The 25,227-nt window shown below is 40.1% G+C and overlaps 1 protein-coding gene and 1 pseudogene across 2 annotated transcripts in view; one reads left to right on the forward strand and one right to left on the reverse strand.

The window, feature by feature from the left end:
- Positions 1-23,230, reverse strand: part of LRPPRC (leucine rich pentatricopeptide repeat containing) — a gene marked incomplete at both ends in the record, with an annotated part of 107,274 nt that extends 84,044 nt beyond the window's left edge. Inside the window, 11 exons of the mRNA XM_080711489.1 lie at positions 1,275-1,382; positions 1,460-1,565; positions 2,040-2,185; positions 2,485-2,629; positions 3,140-3,266; positions 3,760-3,846; positions 5,206-5,264; positions 6,460-6,581; positions 10,098-10,220; positions 10,871-11,067; positions 23,085-23,230. Coding sequence (XP_080567615.1) covers positions 1,275-1,382; positions 1,460-1,565; positions 2,040-2,185; positions 2,485-2,629; positions 3,140-3,266; positions 3,760-3,846; positions 5,206-5,264; positions 6,460-6,581; positions 10,098-10,220; positions 10,871-11,067; positions 23,085-23,230 — 1,366 coding nt within the window. The remainder of the gene's footprint in view (positions 1-1,274; positions 1,383-1,459; positions 1,566-2,039; positions 2,186-2,484; positions 2,630-3,139; positions 3,267-3,759; positions 3,847-5,205; positions 5,265-6,459; positions 6,582-10,097; positions 10,221-10,870; positions 11,068-23,084) is intronic.
- LOC308274379 (large ribosomal subunit protein uL23-like) lies at positions 17,858-19,916 on the forward strand (annotated as a pseudogene). Its single transcript has 2 exons — positions 17,858-17,962; positions 19,467-19,916. The product of its transcript is annotated as a large ribosomal subunit protein uL23-like (transcript).
- Positions 23,231-25,227: the final 1,997 nt, after the last annotated feature.

Below are 25,227 nucleotides of genomic sequence, written 5' to 3' on the forward strand. Positions count from 1 at the left end.
CACTAACATGCCCAAAGAGTTTGATAAAATGATGTTAACTTTCTGTGGTTCAAAAATACTGGGTTGAAGGTTACCTCTCGGAGCCTGTAGACTTGCAGGATAGACAAAGAGTTAATCAACTATCATATTGTTTTCACAAAGATTTTTCTAAAAAGGATTTAGAGACTTTTATAGGCAGAAACAATTAGGGAATACTTGTTTCACCATTTCCTTTAAACTAGAAGACGGCTATATATTTAAAATAAAATTGCAATATGAAAGTCTGCTAAAAGCACTTTTTTCGTTGTTTGTGCATTTTGTTTGTCACCCAATGTCACACTAACAACTCTGCATCTCATTCCAAAGCACATTATACTGTGCGATAAAATGAAAAAGACCATTTTTTGTTTCCCCAAGGGGGAAGTACTTCTGTTAAAAGCATCTTTTTATGAGACTACTCTTTCTGAATTACCAATAATGCAAACCAAAGAATTAGATACTGTACTCTAAAATTTAATATTTGTTCAATTCTTATTCATGTCCTATAGATATCCCATGTGTACAAGGAAAAAGTATGCTAAATACTTAAACGTACTTAAGTACCTAAAAGATTGAACATTTCTGTCCTTCAATCAGCAGGCTGTCAGGTCATGAGACTCATTTTGAAGTAAAAGTTTCCTTGCCATTCCTATTATTGTAACTAAGCTAAGATAAAAAGACTGGTCCACAAAATAAGTAGCCACAAACTAAAAGCTAGATAAATAATTTCAAACACTGAGAGTTTTTCTAAAAACTTAAAAACAATGATCTGTTAACTATATTCGCAAGTCTGAATATCAAGATCAGAGATTAATTAAAATATGAAATTAAGATAAAAGAAACCTATTATGTTTGCTTTTTTAAAAAAATGCTTATATAAGCCAGGTGTGATGGTGCAGGCCTGTAATCCCAGTCCTTGGGAGACTCTGAGAGAAAAATGGCAAGTAGTTTGAGAAGAGCCTCAGCAACTTAACAAGGTCCTCAGCAACTTGGTGAGAACCTGTTTAAAAAAAAAAAAAATAGGGCTGAGGGTCTGGCTCAGAGGTACAATGTCCCTAGGTTCCACCCCCAGTACCACCAAAAGGGGGTGGGGTGGGGGAGCGTATATAATACTTTCCTATGATTTAACACAATTCCATTTTCTCAGAAGATCTACTACTCGGGAATAAGTATGCTCTCCCAAAGAATTCAATTAGATGTGTACACAAGCTCCTCCACTGGCTCTATTTATAAATCAGTAAAAGACCAAACTTAACCTTGAACATTTTCCTTCTTCTGATGTCCAACTAGCAATGGCCAGAAATAGTGAGTTCTAACCGGAAAACCTTCTTCCTTCAAAGCCTTCAGTAGAGCTTTTGCCAAATCTGAAAGAGAGACCAAAAAATATCACCAAGCTACCTCAGTGAAACTTGATGTTGGTTTTAAACAAAACATACAGTACCGGATTTATTGGCCAGTAAAGCACAGTGAAGTGTGAACTGCAAGGGAGCAGAGTGTATCCGGGACTCCTTTAGCTTCTTACAGTAGTCTGTCAGCTTCTCCGCAGGCTAGGAGAAAAAGAAATCTCCACATCAGATAGGTTGGCAAATCTCCTCCTACTTGAACTTCTGAAAATATTCTACCACTTGGATGATGAAAAATTTGAACCTCACCCTTTTTTTGGGGGTGGGGGGGACTGGGGCTAGAACCCAGGGGCATTCTACCTCTAAACTATACCCCCAGCCCAATTTTTTATTCTTTATTTTGAAACGGGGTCTCACTGAGTTGCAAAGGGCCTCACTAAATAGTAGCTGGTGCTGTCCATGAACCTCAATTCTCCTGTCTCAGCCTTCCAAATGCTGGGATTACAAGCGTATACCACCACAACAGGCTCTCATCCTTTTTCTAAAATCCCAAAATTTTACAATACAAAAGCAAGGTTTCTATAATGTTCACCATATAATCTCATAAATTATTTATTTTCAGGAATTTTATAACCATCTTACTACAATTATACCATCTACAAAGTAAAAATAGAATACCATATCCATAGCCACACAGTGTCGTAAAAAGAAACTGCCAAAGTCACTTAGGTTGTCTTCCTTTGAAACAGGACATGCTAATAAAACTTGGAATGCTGTATCTTCCAACTTCTCAGTGACTAAAAGCAAAATGAGGTTCATTGCATCTGAGAAGAAAACAAAGACATCCTTTGTTACTGAACACAACAATATTTTCACACAGCAACAAATATTAAAGACAAATTACAAACACCAAAGGGATATATGCCTGACTAAATAATAAGAAGACTTAAAAAAAATCCCCATGCATTCATTAATTCACAATTTTTGGCTCATTACACTGTCTTAAAAAGTCCTATGTTCACCTACCACAATCCTCATAGAGAATGCCCTTTTCACCATTTAGGTAAGGGATAGTAATTCAATTTTTAATGAAAAATAATGTAAACAAAATACTTTAATTTACCTGGAATATATCTTCTTTCATAGGTAACTTTTTCCAAAATTTCTGAGACATACTGAGGATATCCAGCTTTACTAAAGCTAAAAATAATTTGCAACAAATCACGGTCCATAAGATAGAGATCGGACTTCTCCACTGTCTCTAGAGTCTGCAGACAGTTCCAGAAACAGAGGGGGTGGGGGAGAAACGGAGTTGAAAAAAAAATTTTTAAGTACTGCGTACTGAATCCAGTGGCATTCCACCTCCCAGCCATATTTTTTATTTTTATTCTTTATTTTGAATAAAATCTCACAGGGCCTAAGTAGCTGAGGCTGGCTGCAAACCTGAGATCCTCCTGTCTCAGCATCCCAAGTACTGAGTTTACAAGCGTGCATCACTTTTGGCGGAGTTTGTAATTTAAGTATTAAAGCTAAATAGATTCAAATACCAACCAAGATTCAAAATAAGAGGAATAAATGCCATGAAATGGTTGAAACTTTTATAAAATAGTAAATATTGCATTTTTACCATAACACAGAGGAACCAAACTAAGAATTTTTCTGGAGTATTATTTCTATAAAATGACATCATTAAAAATAGGCCCACACATTCCTCCATCAGAAAACCTAACACAAGCTTATACAGATTACTTTAATGTTTTTCATGACATATGTCTTACCCGCTTAACATGGTCAATGTCACCTTTCTCTGCATAAGCGTTCAATAATGCTAGGAATGTGTCTAGACCAGGTTCAATTCCGGCCTCTTTCATCACTGTGAGAATATTTTCTGCATTCTCCATATCTCTGTATGTCAATTCAAAGAAAATAAATTACATAATTAGTCAGCATAAATCTTATTATTAAACTGGTGTTATACTTCTGACATAATAAAAATAAGTATCTGAAATTTTTCAGGTAACTACTCCTCTAAAAAGAAATAATAATTACACAGACATTAAGTAATTACACTAAATATACTAGGACACTAAATAGGCTAGAACTCATATTATTTACCTTAAGAATAACATTTAGTAAATTACTCATGAAAAAAAATATTTTTCAGAGCTGCTTTACAAATTTAGTTACTTCCCATCAGTCTCAACTTTGAAAATTGAATAATTTCAAATAAATTTTTGTAAAATAAATTTAAGAGCAAATTATAAGAGTATCAATACTGTTCTACCTCACACCTCCATTTCTTTTGAAGGTGTAGAAAGCACATTCTCTAAATTTTCTAGAGTAATTTTTTATAACTTAAACCTCATGAAAGAACCAAAACCTTGGAACTGAATATTACCCAGCTCTCGCGTGCCCTGTAACAAGAGCACTGAATACTGCTTCTGTGACTGGAAGATCCTTAGTTTTCATAAATCCAAGAATCTTGCTAAAATAAAAGAGAAATGAAAACACTCAAAGTTTTTATCAGACACTCCTTATATGCACAAACTAGGACTTCAGTTATTTTTAGTGTAACAATAAAACATTCTTATTTAATAACTACAAGGTGAAAGCTAATACTATTCTCATGAAATACTACTTTCTAAAAGCATCAATAAACTCAAATAAGCTGGGCGTGGTGGCACACGCTTGGGAGGCAGAGACAGAAGGATCGTGTAAGTTCAAAGCCAGCCGCGCTGGCTTAAGAGATCCTGTTTCCAAATAAAAAAAATTATAAAATAGGTCTGGGAGTGTAGCCCAGAGGGTTTCCAGGAACCCCAGTACCACCAAAAAATAAATAAAAATAAATACATAAATAAATTCAAATACTCTTGTTAAAACTACTAGGAAACTTTAAAAAAAAAATCTGTCCTATATTATTAACCTTTAAGCATAAAGTTTAAAAAACATTTGTTAAAAATAGGTAGTAGCCGGGCGTGGAGGCGCACGCTTGTAATCCCCCTGCTTCGGAGGCACAGACAGGAAGATTGCACAGATTCGAAGCCAGCCTCACTGGTTTAAGAGACCCTGTTTCCAAATAAAAAATATATAATAGGTCTGGGAGTATAGCCCAGAGAAAGAAGGGTTCCATCCTCAGTATCACCAAAAATAAACAAACAAACAAACAAACAAATAAAAATAAGGTAGTAGCTGGACATGGTGGCACACGCTTGTAATCCCAGTGCTTGAGAGACAAACTGGAGGATCGCACAGGTTCAGAGCCAGCCTCAGCTACTTAGTGAGGCTCTCAGCAATTTAGTGAGACCCTGTTTCCAAATAAAGTATAAAATAGGTCTGGGAGTATAGCCTGGAGGTAGAAAAGCCCCTGGGTTCCACTCCCAGTACCTCCAAAAAAATAAATAAATAAGGTAGTAGATTTCAATTTATGCCTTGTTTCCCAAATCTTCAATCCAAAAGTGGCAATAAATTTTATGCAAGCAGAGAAATGCTGCAACTGATTCTATATGAATCAGTGGGATTAAAGAGACTATTCCTAATTTTAGTGAAATAGTTTAAATGGCTAAAAAATATTCCTTTGGAAATACTAATGAAAAAAAAGAAAGCCATCTTTATAACCTGACAATATTATATCTCCAAAACATAATTTTAATTAAAACAACAAATTTTATCTTTCCCACTGAAACTTTATATTTTATCAAAGTCATATTATCAAATTTGCTATGTCGTAATACTTCTGAAATAACTTTCCTTATTAAGAAGAGACCTTAAAGTAAACTAAACACATTCTAGGTTTGCAAAATATATAAATTTGTTTGTACAACCTTTTATTTATAGAGATCCATACCTGGCACCTTCAATATCACCACCATTACAATAAGCAGCAATTAGCCTCTGGTATGTCACCTGTCAATGAAATGGGCTGGTTAATTTTTTAAAAATTTGGAGGGGGTTAAGCAAAGTTGTTATAAGCTAGGCATAGTCGCACATGCTTGTAATCCCATCATTTAGGAGGCTGAGACAGGAGGATCGCAGTTCGAGGACAGCATCAGCTACTTAGTGAGGCCCTTTGCAACTCAGTGAGAATCTGTTTCAAAATAAAGAATTTTTAAAAAGGGTGGGGTCAGGCATTGTGGCGCACACTTGCATTCCCCTCACTTTGGGAGGCCAAGACAGGAGGATCACACAGGTCGAAGCCAGCCTCAGCTACTTGGTGAGGCTCTCAGCAACTTAGTGAGACCCTGTTTCCAGGTCTAGGTATATAGCTCAGAGGTAGAAAGCCTCTGGGTTCACCCCCAGTACCACCAAAAAAAGGGGGGAGCAGGGGATGTAGCTTGGATGTAGAACGCCCCTGAATTTCATCCCCAGCACTGCAAAAAAAAAAAAAAAAAAAAAAAAAAAATTGTTATAGCCAGGCATGGTGGCGCACGCTTGCAATCCAAGTGCTTGAGAGGCTGAGACAGGAGGATCCAGCTTCTTAGTGAGGCCCTCTGCAATTTTGTGAGGCCCTGTTTCAAAATAAAGAATAGTCATCCTTACGCTTGGGAGGCAGAGACAGGAGGATTGCGGAGGTTCGAAGCCAGCCTTGCTGGCTTAAGAGACCCTGTTTCCAAAAATAAAAATATAAAATAGGTCTGGGAGTGTAGCCCGGAGGTAGAAGGGTTCCACTCCCAGCACCACCAGAAACAAAAACAAAAAACCAAAATCAAAATAAAGAATAAAAAAATCAGGCTGGAGCCAGGCATGATGGCGCACGCTTGTAATCCCAGAATTCAAGAGGCAGAGACCAGAGGATCACAGTTTGCAGACAGCCTTAGCCACTTAGTGAGGCCCTCTGCAACTCAGTGACACCCGGTTTCAAAATAAAAGAATAAAAAATAGGGCAGGGGGTGTAGCTCAGAGGTCGAATGCCCCTGAGTTCCACCCCCAGACCCTCAAAAAAAAAAAAAAAAAAAAAAAATCAGGCTGGGTGTATAGCTCAGAGGTAGACTATCCCTATTCAATCCTCAGCAACACACACACACACACACACACACACACACACACACACACACACACACGCTGTTATAACCAATTAATATTCACAACAGCAACTACCTACTCGATTTGGCTGAATATTTGCCTCCTCCATTTTTGCCAAGAAATCAGTAGGAGAGAATTTATATTCATTTTGAAGGTAGACTTTAAGTAAAGCATTGTAGTGACTCACATCATACACAGTACCTACAAAAAAATTTAAGTCAAGTTTTAAGAAAAACATTTAAAATTATGTTCTTTTCAACAACTGAAATCATATACATCTAAATCTAACAAACAAAAAGGTAAAAATTATCACTGTAGCATTTTAACCATGTATCTTAGAGGCATCTTAGAGGCATCTATACAGATATCCTGTTAGAAAAGAGCAAGATAAGTATGTAAAACATAATTACTGAATTATGTAATTACAAGTAAATGCCTATTCAGATACTAAAGTCTCTTAATTCAGCACAGGATTATTTTTCTGTTAGAAAATGCTTACTGACACTATACTTAGGTAAGTGACTCAAAAGTTTTTCTTTAGCCGGGCGTGGTGGCGCACGCTTGTAATCCCCGCGCTTGAGAGGCAGAGACGAGAGGATCGCGAAGGTTGGAAGCCAGCCGTGCTGGCTTAAGAGGCCCTGTTTCCAAATAAAAATATATAAAAGTAGGTCTGGGAGTGCAGCCCAGAGGTAGAAGGGTTTCCAGGACCCCAGTACCACCAAAAATAAATAAATAAATAAATAAAAGTTTTTCTTTATAAGGCAGTCCTCACCATGTTAGAGATGAATCGTAATGCAGTTCTTATATACAGATAAGACTATGTTGGCCATTTTTATTTCCTTACTAGGCTGCTCAAAGTCTTTCAAAGAGCCCTTCCATCGCCAGTCACTGAACACCTTGTGTGCTGTGCAAGTGTTATTTACCTGTATTCCAATGCTCTTTATCTTCTGTGTCCATACTTGTCTAGGGGCCACATCAATTAGTGCTACCATTCAGCCTTGCCCTATCCACTCATGACACCCTAGTCATCCTACCAATCTAGGATAACATGTTTCACTAAATTTTCATGAATTAAATTTGATATCCTTTATTCAACTCCCTGCTGAATAAAGATGTCAATCTACGAGATTATAGGCAGCCAAGACCTATTCTGTTAAATTAATACATTTTTCTCTTAACAGGTATGTAGAATACTTACTATTTTTCAGGCATTATGCTAAGTGCTCTGGATATAAAGGCTCAGTTTCTCTTCCCAACAATTTCCAAATAGGTACTATATTATCTTTTGCACCTTACAAGTTGAGGAATACAGATTTCCACCCATCCAAGGCCACAGTGTAAGTGACCATATATTTGAACCTCAGTGATAAGACTTGAGAACTCAATCTCTTAACCATTGAAAAAATTTGTATAGAGCCTTATGGGCAACCATGTGCTAGTCAACATCTGCTATATTATGCAACAAGGTTACCATAGAATATCTAAGAATTTATTTTGAAAAATCAACTCTTCATAACAACAACAACAAAAAAAAATCACCAACTCAAGCTAACTCTAATAAATTGTTAGCCACAGCTTCAAGGTTGCATAAATTATAATCTATAATCTTATGAAAGAATCCACACTGGCTTGTTGCAGAAGCTAAGGAAACTGCTAAAAGCCCAGGTAAGTAACAACTATTCTAACTTTTTATATGGAATTAACATCAGTGTTCAATGTAACTACTCTCAGGTTTTATTTTCTCTGCCACACTGACATAAGTCATCATTTTTTATATATGCCAAAAAATATCTTCATGAATTTCAGCAATATTTTTATCTCTATTTACTTATTATGGGTTAACATCATAGCTAATTTTTTAAAAGGATTAAAGTTTTTATTTTTCTTTATTAGACTGAGGGACTGAATCCAGAGCTGCATTACCACTGAGGGACAACCCTAACCCTTTTTATCCTTTTCATTTGTTAAAAGGATTAAAGTTTTTATTTTTCTTTATTAGACTGAGGGACTGAATCCAGAGCTGCATTACCACTGAGGGACAACCCTAACCCTTTTTATCCTTTTCATTTGTTATTTTGAGGCAAGGGGTGTGTGTGTGTGTGTGTGTGTGTGTGTGTGTGTGTGTGTGTGTGTTTGTGTGTGTTTTACTGGGGATGGAACCCAGGGGCTTTCTACCTCTGGGCTACACTCTCAGGCAAGGGGTGTGTGTGTGTGTGTGTGTGTGTGTGTGTGTGTGTGTGTGTGTTTGTGTGTGTTTTACTGGGGATGGAACCCAGGGGCTTTCTACCTCTGGGCTACACTCTCAGACCTATTTTATATTTTATTTGGAAACAGGGTCTCACTAAGTTGCTGAGAGCCTCACTCAGGTAGCTGAAGCTGGCTTTGAATTTGTGCGATCCTCCTGTCTCTGCCTCCCAAGTGCTGGGATTACAAGCGTGCACCATCATGCCTGGTGTGAGGCAAGGTCTTATTAAGTTGCCCAGGCTGGCCTCAAAAGTACAATCATCCTGCCTCAGCCTCCCAAAAAGGCAGCATTACAGGCATGGGCCACCACATCTGACAGACAATGAGGACTATTTTATTTGTTTGTTTATTTATTTGCGGTTCTGGAGACGGAACCCAGGGACATTCTACCTCTGAGCTACACCACCAGCCCTATTTTTTATTCTTTATTTTGAAACAAGGTCTCAGTCAGTTGCAAAGGGCCTCATTAAGTAGCTGAGGCTGGCTTTGAACCTGCATGATCCTCCTGTCTCAGCCTCCCAAATACTGGGATTACAAGCATGTGCCACAATGCCTGGTTAATAATGAATTCTTTAACATCTGTATTTTTAAGATGAACTAAAAAAGTTTAGAACTACCTAAAATTTAAGTTAAAAACTCCAAATTCAAAGCTGGGAGTGGTAGCACACACTTGTAATCCCAGCACTTGGGAGGCTGAAATAGGAGGATTGCAGGTTCACAGCCAGCCTCAGCTACTTAGTGAGGTCCTCTGCAACTTAGTAAGACTCCATTAAAAAAAAAAAAAAAGAATAAAAAATAGTGCTGGAGGTATAGCTCAGAAAGAGAATGCCCCTGGAAATCTCTAAGACTGCCAAAAATAAAAAATAAAAAGCTACATAACAGCAATGCTTTATGTATTTAACCTCATGCTCTTATATCTTTAATATTTCAAAGCTCTGGCTCTGCTATCCATTACTTTTAGTGTTCTGATATATTATACATCTTTGTGTATTATTATTTTAATTTTCCTTCACTTATTCTTGTCCTAGGCTTATTCTGTTCAAATTTCTTTTCAATGTAGAAGAATGTTCTAATGCTCCATAGTTTATCCATCCCCAGCAAGGGACCTGAAGGTAGCATTTGATTTCTTGCTGTTACAAACAAGCTAAATTGATGAACACTGTTTGGCTCGTATGAGTGTTTCTGTACCTAAAGTCTAGCAAATAGAACTGCTTGGTTAAACTGTTATGTACAAGCCTATCTTTGAGACCAAAAACCTTTCTATCCACTTACCCAAGTTGTACGTAATACTTGTTTTGAAAAACTATTGTATTCTTAATGCCCCTAGATGTCACTATAACTCACTGAATAAAACATGATAAAAATTTTTTGAATCAAATAGCCCTTCCAAAGTATTATAGTATTTATGTAAAGAAACGTTTTTATATTAAAACACCTACACCTTTATCATATTACTTATTCAAGCAATCATACCCAGTTGCTGAAGTTTATCCCATATCCTATGAGCAAATTCTGTTCTCTCTGTGAGACTTAGTTCCGGCAAGAGAGAACCACAGCTGCGTAGCAGAAGCAAAGCCTGATTGCCTCCTGGGCTACCTGTGGAAAAATGGTTTAGGACAGTATCAGTATCATGAAGATATCAAATCTTAAACAGAAATCTATAAATGCTCAAAAATCTTCTGGTTTGCCAAAGTAATATTGAGATTATCTAAAAATTATAAAAATCCTATCCTAATCCACAATGTTAAGAAAAATTACAAATTAAATTTTTACTATCAGTCTGCTTTCTTAAGGAAACTAAAGTTATAAAATCTAGATAATCTGCATGAACACAAAAACACAGAACCTAATATATAAAGGAGTGCTTACTATAATTCAAAGGCTAAGCTTCTTAGTGTCTCGTGAAAATGATATAAAACAGGGTAATGAAAACTCATGAATACCAAATTTAGAAAGGATCTTATTATGTTCATAATCAGTTATAACATAAATTTCCTTCTTCCTATGTACATAACTTTTTTCTTTTCTTTTTTTGTTTTTGTGGGTCTGGTGATGGAACCCAGGGGCATTTGACCTCCAAGCCAAACCCCCTTAAACTAGAATTTGCCAGATGAGCTGGAAAGATAGCAAGATCATGATGATAATTAAGAAAATTAAAAGTATCAAATAATGTACTCTATAATTAGCTCTCCACCTAACAAATATTTATTAAAAAGCTCAATATTCTAAACAAAAATTTAAAATACCTAGGCGACATGTGCTATCAAAGACTTTTTGCAGAAGCCCCTTTGTAATGCGGCCAGTTCTTCGGACAGAATTATCCAGTCTTGTGAGAGCCCAATCAAACTGATTGGCATTCCTTCTAAGGGCAGCAGATTCCTCTTGAAGATCGTTCTTTTTTTCAGCAACAATGGCATACAGCCTGGCTTGGCTCAGTAGCTCTCTATGAAATGAAATAAACTAAATTAGGTGTTTTCTATGTAGGTGATCCTTTTGTGCAAAATTTATATTTTTATTAGTTATCAGATAACAAAAATCACAATACAATATCAAAAATATCCAAAAATATCTATTGAAGTATGACCTGGTAGGCAAGTTCTGACTTTTGTTTTAGATAAAATACACATGCACACACACATCATATGCAAGGTGAATCTTCTGAGCAATAGAAAGTATATTTATTTATTTTTTGCAGTACTGAGGCTTGAACCCAGGGTCAGTCTACCTCCAGCTACACCTCCAGCCCTATTTTTTATTCTTTATTTTGAAACAGGCTCTCACTAAGTTGTGGAGGCCTAAGTAGCTGAGGCTAGCTACAAACCTGAGATGCTCCTGTCTTAGCCTCCCAAGTACTGGGATTACAAATGTGTGCAACCATGCCTGGCTTATATTGATGTTTAAAATGCTCCTATGATGTGTTTTTTGTTTTTTTTTTATTTTGTTTTGCAGGTCTGGGATGGAACCCAGGGGCATTCGACCTCTGAGTTATAGTCCTTGCCCTATTTTTTAAATTCTTTTTTGAAACAAGGTCTCACTAAGTTGCAGAGGGCCTCACTAAGTAGCAGAGGCTGTCCACTAACCGCGATCCTCCTGTCTCAGCCTCCTGAACGCTGGGATTACACACGTGCGCCACCAAGCCCAGCTAATTTCTATCATTTTTAACAGAAAACATTTATAATTCTTGGAGATTTATATATTTACCTCCAGTATCTTAATTACAGCAGCCAGTAAGCATAAATAACTATATACTAAGTATAAGTAAAATGTAAAAATACTTATTAATTCAGAAAATGCCTTCGGGATGATAATCACATTTTTCTAATGTGTGTATTTTTTACCATAGTTAAGGGTAGATTTAAAAATAAAATAGCAGCCAGGCATGGTGGCATACAACTGTAATCCCAGTACTTGGGAGGCTGAGACAGAAGGACTGCAGGTCTGAGACCAGCCTCAGCTACTTAGCAATACTTTTGGCAACCTAGCAACAAAAACAACAAAAGGGCTGGGGGTGTAGCTCAGAGGTAGAATGCCTCTGGGTTCAATCTCAGAATCTCTCTCTCTCTCTCTCTCTCTCTCTCTCTCTCTATCTCTTTCACACACACACACACACACACACACACAGACTTGAACCCAGGGGCACTCTAGCACTAAGCAATATCCCATTCTCTATGTTCTATTTTGAGGCAGGATGTTGCTAAGTTTTACTGGCTGGCCTCAAATTTGTATTCCTCCTGCCTGAGTCATTGGGATTACAGGTGTGCACCACTACCCAGAATAGCAGTATTTAAGATCACCCAGAAAAATGGTCAAGTTCAGATGAGCCCGTGATCAACTACAAAAGCTAATTAATATAAAAATTTCAAAATATCTAATGACTATTAAAGAGCACAAAGACAAAACTTTTACTAAAATGCACTTTAAAATATCCTATTAGACAAACACACAATTCCAATGTGTATATACCAGCACATCCTCTGAACATTCACAAGCTGATTTTTCTAGCCAAGGTCTTTAATGCACCCGTATCCTTCAAATATGCTTGGCTTTAATTCATTAAGTAAAAATATGAATCTACTAAAAATCAAATTTGGCAGGGAATTACATTATCTATTTATTTTTGAGGTATTAAGGGTTGGACCCAGGGACTACCTCAGAGCTAAAACCTGGGCTCTTTGGCTTTTTTATTTGGGGGGGGGGGGTACTAGGGGTTTCTATCTCCAAATCACACCCTAACTCCCGGGTCCTTTTCTTTTCCTTTTTTTCTTTTTTGGTGGTACCAGGGGTGGAACTCAGAGGCTTTCTACCTCCGGGCTATACTCCTAGCCCTATTTTATATTTTATTTGGAAACAGGGTCTCACTAAGTTGCTGAGAGCCCCACTAAGTAGCTGAGGCTGGCTTCGAACCTGCGATCCTCCCGTCTCAGCCTTCTAAGTTCCAAGTGCGAGGATTACAAGAGTGCACCACAACGCCTGGCTTCTTTTCTTTTCTTTAGGAGGGATTGGGGATTGAACGCTAGGTCATTCTACCTCTGAGCTATACCCTCCCAAACTATTTTTTTAATTCTTTTTTCTCCCAAGCAGTACTGGGGATTGAACCCAGGACCCTGAGCATGTTAGCAAGCCCTCTACCACTGAGCTATACTGCTAAGTCAAATTTATTTCTAAATCCATTTAACAGCCAGATGTGGTGGCACACACTTAAAATCCCTGTACTTGGGAGGCTGAGTCAGGAGGATTGCAGGTTTGTAGCCTGCCTCAGCTACTTGTGAATCCTTGTTTCAAAATAACAAAATAGGAGCAGGTGTGGTGGCACACACTTGTAATCCCAGCATTCTGGAGGCTGAGACCGGAGGATCACAGTTCGCGGACAGCCTCAGCTACTTAGTAAGGCCCTCTGCAACTCAGTGAGACCCTGTTTCAAAATTAAAAAAAATTGGGCAGGGGGTGAAGTTCGGAGGTCGAATGCCTCTGGGTTCCATCCCCAGACTTGCAAAAATAAATAAATAAATAAATAAATATAAAATAGGGCTGGGGTGTAGCTTGGAGGTAAAATGCCCCTGGGTTCAATCCCCAGTACCACAAACAAATACAGGAACTTCACAGCTCTCAGCAATAGGAATGTTGTAATAGAAAGAGAAAAAAGTCCAAAGGTTAATTAAGGTAGGAAATGTAGGAAAATACCCATGCATTCTGCATAAAGTGGAACACACTGCCTCCAATTTAATGACTCAAACTGAAGCAACCACGTAAGAGAAAATTACTTGTCCAACTACCTTCATGGCTCCTTCACGCTTTGGGCTAAATGCCTAGGTTCCCTCCTGAGGCTCTGGTACTCAGCACTAAAAGTCATGAACTTTCTCTAGTAAATCCTGAGTGCAGGTGTGGTGGCACACACTTGTAATCCCAGCATTTGGGAGGCTGAGACCGGAAGATCACGGTTCGCGGGCAGCCTCAGCTATTTAGTGAGGCCCTCTGCAACTCAGTGAGAACCTGTTTCAAAAATAAAGAATAAAAAATTGGGCAGGGGGTGTAGCTCGAAGGTCAAATGCCTCTGGGTTCCATCCCCAGACCTGCCAAAAAAAAGAAAAAGAAAGAAAGAAAGAAAAAAAAAAAACCTAACATTTTAGAGTGCTGTTTTTACACGAATGATGGTAATGGTGGTAGTTTTTATTTCTACTCTTTAGCACAAAAAGAAATTAAAATCTTAGCCGGGCGTGGTGGCGCACGCTTGTGATCCCCGCGCTTGGGAGGCTGAGACAGGTTCAAAGCCAGCCTCAGCTACTTAGTGAGGCTGTCAGCGACTTAGTGAGACCCTGTTTCCAAATAAAAAATATAATAGCCCGGAAGTAGAAAGCCTCTGGGTTCCACCCCCAGTACCACAAAAAAAAAAAAAGAAAGAAATTAAAATCTTTATAGCCAAGTGTCCATATTCCATATTTCAAAAATATATCCTAGGACCAATTGTAAGCAGGTTACTATAGAATTCCTATTTTGAGTATGCATCATTTTATAAAGAAGCTGAAATTCTTTTAGAACATTCATAAGTTTTACAGAAAAATAGTACAGAATGTACAGTTCCCATGTTTTCTTACCACTCCAGCATTCCCTAACATCTTACTTCAGTGTCCTACATTTGTTATAAATGATGAACTAGTATGGACATATTACTGCTAAGGCCCATAGTTCACATTACTCTGTATGCACATATCTATACGTAGCAAATATATGACAGCACCATAGAGAACAATTACAATGACCTAAAAATGCCCTGTGCTTCGTCTAATCATCCCTTTCACCTTCCTTCTGAACCCCTGGCACATACTGATCTTTTTTTTTTTTTTTTGATTGATTGATTTCTTTGGTGGTACTGGGGTTCCTGGAAACCCTTCTACCTCCGGGCTACACTCCCAGACCTACTTTTTTTATACTTTTTATTTGGAAACAGGGTCTCTTAAGCCAGCGCGGCTGGCTTTGAACCTGCGCGATCCTCCTGTCTCCACCTCCCAAGCGCGGGGATTACAAGCGTGCGCCACCACGCCCAGCCTGATCTTTTTAATTGTCTCTAGTTTTACCTTTTCCACAACGTCATATGGTTGCACCATAAAACACGTAGCCTGTTCAGATGGGCTTTGATCTAGCAATGTACATTTAATGTGAATAACGCAGTGCATTCCAAAATACTGAACTGCTGCACAACATAATCTTACATAGTACTGAGACTGATTGTTCACTTCAATAGTTTTTGGTTTTGGCACCAGGGACTAAACCCAGGGGCATTCTACCTCCAAGCTAAACCCCTACCCCTATTTTTCATTTTATTTTGAGAAAGGGTCTCACTAAGTTGCAGAGGGCCTCACTAAAGTAGCTGAGGCTGGCCACAAACCTGTGATCCTCCTGTCTCAGCCTCCCAAATACTGGGATTACAAGCAAGTGCCACCATGCCCAGCTTCAATAGGTCTTTTATTATAAAAAATAATTTTCAAAGCTGTCACATCAAGCTCTCTATTTTACTAACATTTTTGCTTTGCTTAAGACAGAAGTTAGCCAGACATAGTGGCACACACTTGCAATCCCAGTACTTGGGAGGCTGAGACAGGAGGATTGTAAGGTTAGTGGCTAGCCTCAGCAACTTAGTGAAGCTCTCCACAACTTAGACCCTGCTTCAAACTAAGAAATTAAAATATAGGGCTAGCCATGTAGCTCAGAGGTAGAATGCCTTTGGGTTCATGCCACTACAAAAACAAACAAACAAACAAACAAACAAGCATGTTGGCACACACCTGTAATCCCAGTACTTAGGAGGCTAAAACGAGAGGATCGCAGGTTCTCAGCCAGCCTCAACAACTTACTGAGGCCCTCTACATCTTAGTAAGACCTTGTTTCAAAATAAAAAAAACAAAATAGGGCTGGAGGTATAGCTCAGAGGTAGAAGGCCCCTGAGTTCAATCATCCATACCACACACACAAATAAAGTCAGTTAAAAAAATATTAAATATAAGCCAGGTGTGGTGGTGCACGTTTATAATCCCAGCATTTGAGAGGCCAGCATTTGAGAGGCGGAGACTCAGTTGCTTAGTGAGGCCCTTTACAACTCAGTGAAACCCTGTAGAGCTGGGGGTAAGCTGGGAGGTAGAGTGCCCCTGGGTTTCATTCCCAGTACCACAAAAAATTACAAAGTATAAGTAATAGTTCATAACTACTCAAATTTGGCAAGAAAAAAATCTGAAGGCAGTACACAATGTCCAACACTGAGAAAGAGTACATAAATGACCTTGCAAATAAACTTAAAAAATATTAAGTATTTACAAAAGTACTTCCTTTCTTAATGAATTAGCAAAAGTCACAGATACATTTCACATTATGAGATCTTTTTAGCATGTGCTTATGATTGTCTTTCATTCCTAAATGTATCATGTATTGCCCTTTTTATGTGTGTGTTTTTTTTTTGGGGGGGGGATTTACTGTGGACTGAACCCAGAGGAATTCTACCTTCAAGCTATAGCACCAGCCAGATTTTATTTATTTGGAAACAGGGTCTCACTAGGTTGATGAGAATCTCATTACTTACTGAGGTTGTAACCTGCAATCTGAACCTGCAATCCTCCTGTCTCAGCCTACCAAGTACTGGGATTACATGTGCCACCACCCCCCCCCACCATGTATTGAGTATTGTATTTTTTTAAAAAAATGTTTTTAAAGTCAGGCACAAGCCCGGCATGGTGGTATACGCTTATAATCCTAGCATTTGGGAGGCTGAGACAGGAGGATCGTGGTTCGCAGACAGCCTCAGCTACTTAGTGAGGCCCTCCGCAACTCAGTGCGACCCTGTTTCAAATAAAGAATAAATAATTGGGCAGGGGGTGTAGCTCAGAGGTTGAATGCCTCTGGGTTCCATCTCCAGACCCGTTAAAATAAAATAAAATAAAGCCAGGCACAGTGATACATACCTTTAGTCACAGTACTTGGGAAGCTGAGACAGAAGGATTGCAGGTTCAAAGCCAGCCTTGGCAACCTGACTAGGTTCTCAGCAACCTAGTGAGACTCTGTTTCCAAATAAAATATAAAATGGAGCTGAAAGTGTAGCTTAGAGGTAGAATGCCTCTGAGTTCAAACCACAGTACCAAAATAGGACTGAGGTTAGCTAAGACCTAGAATACCTCTGGGTCTTACCAGTGTGTGTGTGTGTGTGTGTGTGTGTGTGTGTGTGTGTGTCTGTCTGTCTCTCTCTCTCTCTCTCTCACACACACACACACACACACACACACACACACTCACAGAATTTTTAGGTACCTATATAATCTCTTCAATATTTAAAACACAACCTATTATAAAAATAACCCTCTGATCTGGGGAACACAGTATCTATAGTTGAACCAGCTTGAGATCCTGGATAAATTTCTTTTACTTTTCTAAGCCTCAGTTTCCTAATTTGACACATCAACCCACAGAAGATGAAAAGTAACTAAGATGTATGCATAGGAAAGCATTTGGAAAATGATAAAGGTCTGTATTAATGGTGCCTTTGTTTATCCTAATCTCCCTATCTATTCTTCCTATACCCTTACCAATCTCCTATTTTCTCTTAAGAAGAATCTTTTCAGTTCTGTACCACTAGCTGAAGTCCTATATTCCTTAATCTGTAGTACCAACATAGTTCCTGTCCATTCCCAGTGTCTAACTTTCCTATGGTCTATGTAAACTTTACCAAGACCTGTACTTCCCAAAATTCCCCAATGGATTCCAATCATCAACCAACCAACCTTCTAAGCAACCTTGGAGTTTCAAGGAATCAACTGGCCTTTGCTGTACTCGTTTCTAACATGCCTCACAGTACAAAAGTAAGGCCAAGTCTTTTTGTGATCTCCACCCTTGAAATACTCTAAATATCCATTACCATATGTTCTCGAAAACTCAAATGATTCCCTAACACAAAATAAATGTGATTACTACGCTCTCTGGAATACCACAGTTCTAAATTCCTCTCCTACAAAGATATAAATGTGCCTGTCATAATCTTCTGTAATTCATAAACTTATAAAAATAGGAGGTAGAAGAATCTTATAGACTTCACAAAACAAAGGACTCAGACTCTTAATTTCTGTTAAAACTTTTTTTCTAAAATGAGAACTAAACAAAGGGAAGTTTTCTTCCACTTTTAGAAGTAAAAATCACACAATTCTATCGAGTAATATGTGATTTGGGCCTTTAGGTTAATCATCAGTCTAGATCCACTCCAAACAGACTTAAAAGATTATCTTTCCTCTGAAACACACAAGTATTATTCTAAAATCTCACACAAAATATATGCAGCTGTTAATTCGGAGAAAGCAAATGTTTACTCTTAATCCTCCTCAAAGAAAAAAGGTAAGAGCTTAAAAAAAAAAAAAAAAAACAGCATTTGTTTTCCAAAGAAAGGAGGCTGGGTGTGGTGGCGCACACTTAAAGCATTCAGGGGGCTGAGACAGGAGGATCATGGTTCTCAGACAGCCTCAACTACTTAGTGAGGCCCTTTGCAACTCAATGAGATCTTGTTTCAGAATAAAGAATAAAAAATAGGGCTGGGGGTATCACTCAGAGGTAGAATGCCCCTGAGTTCCATCCCCAGTATGGCCAAAAAAAAAAAAAAAGAAAGAAAGAAAAATGCTAATGTAGGAAAATAAAGTGCAATACAAAATACCCAAGTACCAAAATACCAAAGAACACAAAAGAGAAATACATTTTAGTGCTTCAATCTAAAAAACAGATTAAATCAGGTGTAGCAGTGGCGCACACTTATAATCCCAGCGCTTGGGAGGCTGAGACAGGAGGATCGCAACAGGTTCAAAGCCAGCCTCAGCTACTTAGACTCTCAGCAACTGATTTAGTCAACAAACATTTGACACCAACTAAGTCATAAATGTAGATTATCAAGGGAGAAAAAAGAACTAGATAGTTCTGTCAGGCCTAGTGGTGCACACCTGTAATCCCAGTACTTGGGAAACTAAGATAGATGCAAGTCAGAGGCCAGCCTGAGCAAGTTAATGAGACCCAATATTAAAGAAAAAAATTAAAAAGGACTAGAGGTGTAGGCAGAATGCCCCTGGGTTCAGTTTCCAGTACCAAAAGAAGGGGGGAGGAGCAATATCAATGCTAGGGAAAGGGTCTCATGAAGAAAAAAGTAGGAGACAAAGTAGTATAAAAGTTAAGATTTAAAAAGTAAAACTGACTGCCAGATGTGGTGTTGCCACATGAGAAGCTGAGACTGGAGGATCACTGGTTTGTGGCCAGCCTCAGCTAGTGAGGCCTTCAACAACTTTTTCAAAATAAAGAATAAAATATAGCCTTTTAACAACCAACACGAAGAAAGAAGCTCCTGCCCCTGCCTAAGCTGAAGCCAAGGCAAAGGCTTTGAAGGCCAAGAAGGTAGTGTTGAAAGGTGTCCATAGCCACAAAAAGAAGATCCACGCATCACCAACCTTCTGGCAGCCCAAGACACTGCGGCTCCGGAGGCAGCCCAAATACCCCCGGAAGAGCGCCCCCAGGAGAAACAAGCTTGATCACTATGCCATCATCAAGTTCCCCCTGACCACTGAGTCAGCCATGAAGAAGATAGAAGACAACAACACACTTGTGTTTATTGTGGATGTTAAGGCCAACAAGCACCAGATCAAACAGGCTGTGAAGAAGTTCTATAACATTGATGACACCAAAGTCAACACCCTGATCAGGCCTGATGGAGAGAAGAAGGCATATGTTCCACTGGCTCTTGATTTTGATGCTTTGCATGTTGCCAACAAAATTAGAATCATCTAAACAGAGTCCATCCGGCTAATTCAAAATATATGGTTTTTCACTATGTATATGCTTCTTGTCTGTCAGTTTTTGTTTGGGTTGTGGGAAAGCTATACACCAAGGTAATAAATGGGGTTTGTGCAAAAATAAATAAATAAATAAATAAATAATAAAAAATAGAGCTGGGGTGTAGTTCAGAGGTAAAATGCCCAGTACTACAATAAATAAATAAAAAGTCAATGATAGGTCAGCTGTCTTTTGCAAAAGTTAAATAAGCATAAATTTCACATACACAAATGATTTCACATACACAAATGCGAAGAGCATACAGTATATCAATGGCTCTGATTGTATGACAGAATTAAGGGCCTTATTTTTAGTTTATTGTTTTCCTTCCCATATATTTTGCAACTGCCCCTTGGGCAACATGAGTTCCATAATTTTATAAAATGCAACAAAACATTAGTTTCTTAATAGTAAGGTAATGCTGTCCTCTGCCAGTGATGTGACTACAGTAGGTAAGAGAACTGCGGACTGAAGGAGGCAGAGGGGCATGGACAGATTGACTGGGAAGCTTCTAGAGTAGAGTCCTGGGAAAGGTTTTGTTTCCCAAGTGGGACAAATCTGGTCATGCTTATAGGGTCTGAGGTAGGAGACAGTAGAGAATGTTTAGATTCCAGGAAAAAGACACCAAATTCTTTACTGCTATTATGTGAACACTCGGTGGTGAACAAGACAAAAGTCCTGTTCTCATGCAACTTGTTTTCCAATGACACTGAGAACAAGTATCAGACTAGAGAGACACACTGTAAGTAAAAACATGCTATGGGTAAAACTAAAACAGATTAGTTTTCACCGGGCGTGGTGGTGCACACTTGTAATCCCAGCACTTGGGAGGCTGAGACAGGAGGATCACACAGGTTCGAAGCCAGCCTCACCTACTTAGTGAGGCTCTCAGCAACTTCGTGAGACCCTGTTTCCAAATGAAATATAAAAATAGATCTGGGAGTACAGCCCAGAAGTAGAAAGCCCCTGGGTTCCACCCCCCGTACCACCAAAAAATATATAGTTTTCTGTTGTTGTTGTTTTTTGTTTTGTAATACTAAGGGAGAACCCAGGGGCTTTTCTACTTCCGGGCTGTACTCCCAGACCTATTTTATACATTATTTGGAAACAGAGTCTCACTAAGTTGCTGAGGCTGGCTTTGAACCTGTGCAATCCTCCTGTCTCAGCCTCCCAAGTGCTGGGATTACAAGCATGTGCCACCACGCCTAGCAACAGAGTAGTTTTTTATACTGAATATTGAGGTAAGGCTTCTCTGAAGAGACACTGAATCCAAAATAAGAAACCAGCTTTTACAAAGATAAGCAAAAAGGCCTTGTTACCTCTGCTTTACAGACAATGGTTAGGTAAATTGTCTAAGATTATACAGCAAGGTTTCACTGAATGAAGGTCTAATGAACACCTAGACCAATACCCTTCCTACTAAATTGTGTTCACCTTTTATTCAGTTTTCCTCAAATGCAGGAATAAGATTGAAAGATAACAATGAACTCCTCTGGCCTCACAGGGATGTTAGGGATTAGAGAAAAATCACATTAATTGGCACAACTTTCTCAAAAGAAACTGAAGCTGGGCTTTGTGGCACAGGGTTGTAATCTCAGTACTTGGGAGGCTGAGATGGTAGGATTGTGAGTTTGTGGCCAGTCTCAGCTACTTAGTGATGCTCTCTGCAACTTAGTGGGATCCTGTTTCAAAATAAAGAATAAAAATAAAAAAGGGCTGGAGGTTTAGCTCAGTAGTAGAATGATGCATTTTTCGATCCCCAGTTCCAAAAAAGAAACTCTGACTGCCAGAAGATGTTCTATGAAAGCAGAGGCATGACTTCTGAAGGGTAACTCTTCAAACCTAATACAAAAACACAGACAGGTCCCAAACTACAAGTAGGCTATATTCCAAAGATTACAGCTAGCTAGGTTGTTTTAAAAGCATAAAACAGGGCTAAGATGTAGCTCAGTGGTAGAGTGCTTGCCTAGCATGGGTGAGGCCCTGGGCTCACTCTCCAACACCGACTGCACACACAAAAGTTAAAACACATTTCCTTCATATAGTTTTAGACAGATATTAAGTTTCCAGACTGGTAGAAGAAAGTCCATGCAAGTATTGTTATTACTACTGGAGTAACTAATAAAACTCACTACTTATCATGCCCTTAAATTAAGTGCTTCATATAAATAGCATTACTCCTAACACCACCACAACTCCCATCTTACACCCCTGGAGATGTTGAAGTGATTTGCCCAATTGTATATATAAATGCAAACAAAGTGAAGAGCCTGCAGTCCAACTTTCCCTTATTCCTTATCATTAGGTCTTACTCTTTATGCTAGATCTCAAAGTATCTTTACATAGTCTTTTCAGTTTCTCTCCAATGCTAAAATCTAAGCATCCACCTCGCCTTTTCTGGTAGTTAGACTACTCAAGTAACACTTTTATCAACTTTCCCTATGCTCTCCCCTCAAAAGTCTATACCCAACCTAGCTCCCTATAACCTCAATCTATGAGGGCGTTCATTTGACGCCCATGAGTGCCCTTACATCCCCAGATTCCAAGAGTGCCTTTACCGTGTTCACTCATTAAATGACATAGATTCCTCTCTCAAATTCCCAACCCAAACGACACCTAAATATTAAAGGAAAGTTCCATTCAGGAAATCGCAGGCAAAAGCCCAAGCTGATCATAATCAAACGTCCAGCTCTACACTATCGCTGGGCTCTCCCAACCGCCTCCACTACCACCAATAAAGCTTCCCAGTTCCAATTACTACAGGGTTACTGACAACCAACAATGACCCCACGTAGGACAGAAGCCAAGCTAGGAAATCCTAAAAGGGGAACACCACCCAAACCCCACAGCAGCCTTCAAAGGCCGCCTCAGCTTTCTCTGGCCACCTGCAGCCGGGGGCGGGAAGACCTAGGTCGGAGGTGGCGAGCGCAGGAATCAAGCCGGAAGCACGACTTGCCGGCGACCGTGACCTTCTGACCGCGCTCGACCCCGTCACCAGAAAACCCCTGCAGAGCCAGTGATCCACAGGCCCGGACGCTCGTCCGGCGGGACGAGGGGCACGGAAAGGTCGTCTGCGGGCGACAGGACCCCGCCGCAGCCGCGCTGGAGGGCCTGGGCACTCACCCCGCGACAGGCCGGGCGCCGGCGAGGAGACCCGGGGCGACGTGCCGCCGGCCCGGGCCGCCCGCGAGCAGGCGCAGGGACAGCGGGAGGCGCGGGGCCGCCCCGGCGCGCAGGAGCCAGCCCGCAGGTCTCAGCAGGGCTGCCATGGCTCTGCTGTCCCCTTAGTGGGATGCACGTTCTGCTAGAAGGACAGGAGGAGCACGTGACGGCGGGGTCGCCGGGTGCGGCAGAGACCAAAGGCCGCCATGCGTAGGGGGGTGCAACGGTAGCTTTGGGCTTCAGGATAAAAAAGGCCCATCTCTGCGCGGTCAGGGCACCCCAAACTACATTTCATTCAATGATATCTCTTGCTTTATTGCCCGAGGGCTTTCCTTTCCGTTCTGCCTCCGTCGTCGCAGTACGTTCAGGAGCTCCACCCCCGCGCTCTGCAGTTGGTAGAGTCGCAAGAGGTCGGCCCCGCCCAGGTTAGCGCGAGGGCTGCCGGGAAGGGCCGCGGGGACCCTCCCGGAGGTGGGCGGTCCCCGGTCCGCCGGGCTGCAGTTCCCGCCTCCGCGCGGCGCCTCTCGCTCGGGTTCCGGTCGCCCTCGTGGACTGGAACCTGTGGCGACTTCAGAAACGCGCGAGGCCCTGGGGAAACGCGGAGGAACTTCGCGCTGTGCTGGAAGCCTCCTAGGTTAAATATAATGGGATTTGTAGTATTGGGGCCTGGGGACAGCGTGAAGAAATACGCAGATCTAGCTAGCCCTAAGTACAAACGCTTCCTGTTATGAAATAGTGGATTCTGACAAAATTAAAAAAAAAATAGGAGATTTTGGGGACCAAGTATAAAGAAAAGAAAATTAGGACGAGAGGAAGCTCCTCAAATAATCCATAGTAGAGATGGTGGTGGCTTGGAATAGGGAGTGAAAGGTGAGAGGGTGAGAAAGGGTTCGATTATCACTCCACTTAAATAATAAACCACGAAGATTTACTTCTGTATTGGGTCGGCTATGGGGTGTAAGTCAAGGGTGACTCTAGGGTTTTTTTTACCTTAGCAACTTGAAAGGTGGAAATGGAGTCGGGCATGGTGGCGCACCCTTGTAATCTCAGCATTTGGGAGGCAGAGACAGGATTGCAATTCGACAGCCTCAACTACTTAGGCCCTTTTTACAAGTCAGTGAAACCTTCCTTCAAAATAAAGAGTGAGAAAGAGGGCTGGCGATGTAGGTCGGAGTTAGAATACCCCTAGGTTCTATCCCCTGTACCGCCCCCACCCAAAGACAGACAGACAGACACGGGAGTGGTGGCCCATACTTGTAATCCCAGCATTCGGGAGGCAGACCTGAGGATCGCGATTCACAGCCTCAGCTACTTAGGCCCTCTGCAACTTAGTGAGACCCTGTTTCAAAATAAATACAAATAGGGCAGGGGGTATAGCTTAGAGATCGAATGCCTCTGGTTCCATCCCCAGTATCATAAAAAAGAAAGAAAGAAAAAAAGCTGGAGATGGCATTTATTTAAATGGAGAAGCCTGAAGGAGAAGCAGATTTAAAAGGTGAAATAAAAAATATTCTGGAGTATTATGCTGTGATTATTAGATATCCAAATATATAGTTTAAGTAGAGGGTTGACTCTAGGACATACAAGACTGGAGTTCAGGGAGAAAGTTAGAGCTAGGGATTACATTTGGGAGTCTATAGCCTACCTAAGATTTTCAGCTACAGAGCCAGGCATTGTGGTGCATGCCAGTAATCCCAGTACTTGGAGGACTGAGACAAGAGGATCACAGGTTCAAGGACAGCCTCAGGTTCAAGGACAGCCTCGGCAAGGAGTGAGACACTTGTCAACCTAGTGAGACCCTGTTTCAAAATAAAAAGAATAAAAAAATAGGCTCTGGGTGTAGTTTGGAGGTAGATTGCCCCTGGGTTCAATCCCCAGTACTGCAATAAATAAATAGAAAGAAAGCCAGCCAGCCAAGGTATTACTTGGAGGTAGAATGTCCCCAAGGTTCATACCCAGGAACACAGACACACACACGCACACAGATTTTGACCTATAGAAAAACTATGTAGGAAAAAGAATGTAGTCAAGAGATGTGGTGCAAGGACTGAAGCTTGTGTTTCAATATTTAGACAATGTATAGATGAAAACCTAGCAAAAGAAA

This window comes from Muscardinus avellanarius, assembly GCF_963383645.1.
Source record: "Muscardinus avellanarius genome assembly, chromosome: 15".
Classification (NCBI taxonomy): Eukaryota; Metazoa; Chordata; class Mammalia; order Rodentia; family Gliridae; genus Muscardinus; species Muscardinus avellanarius.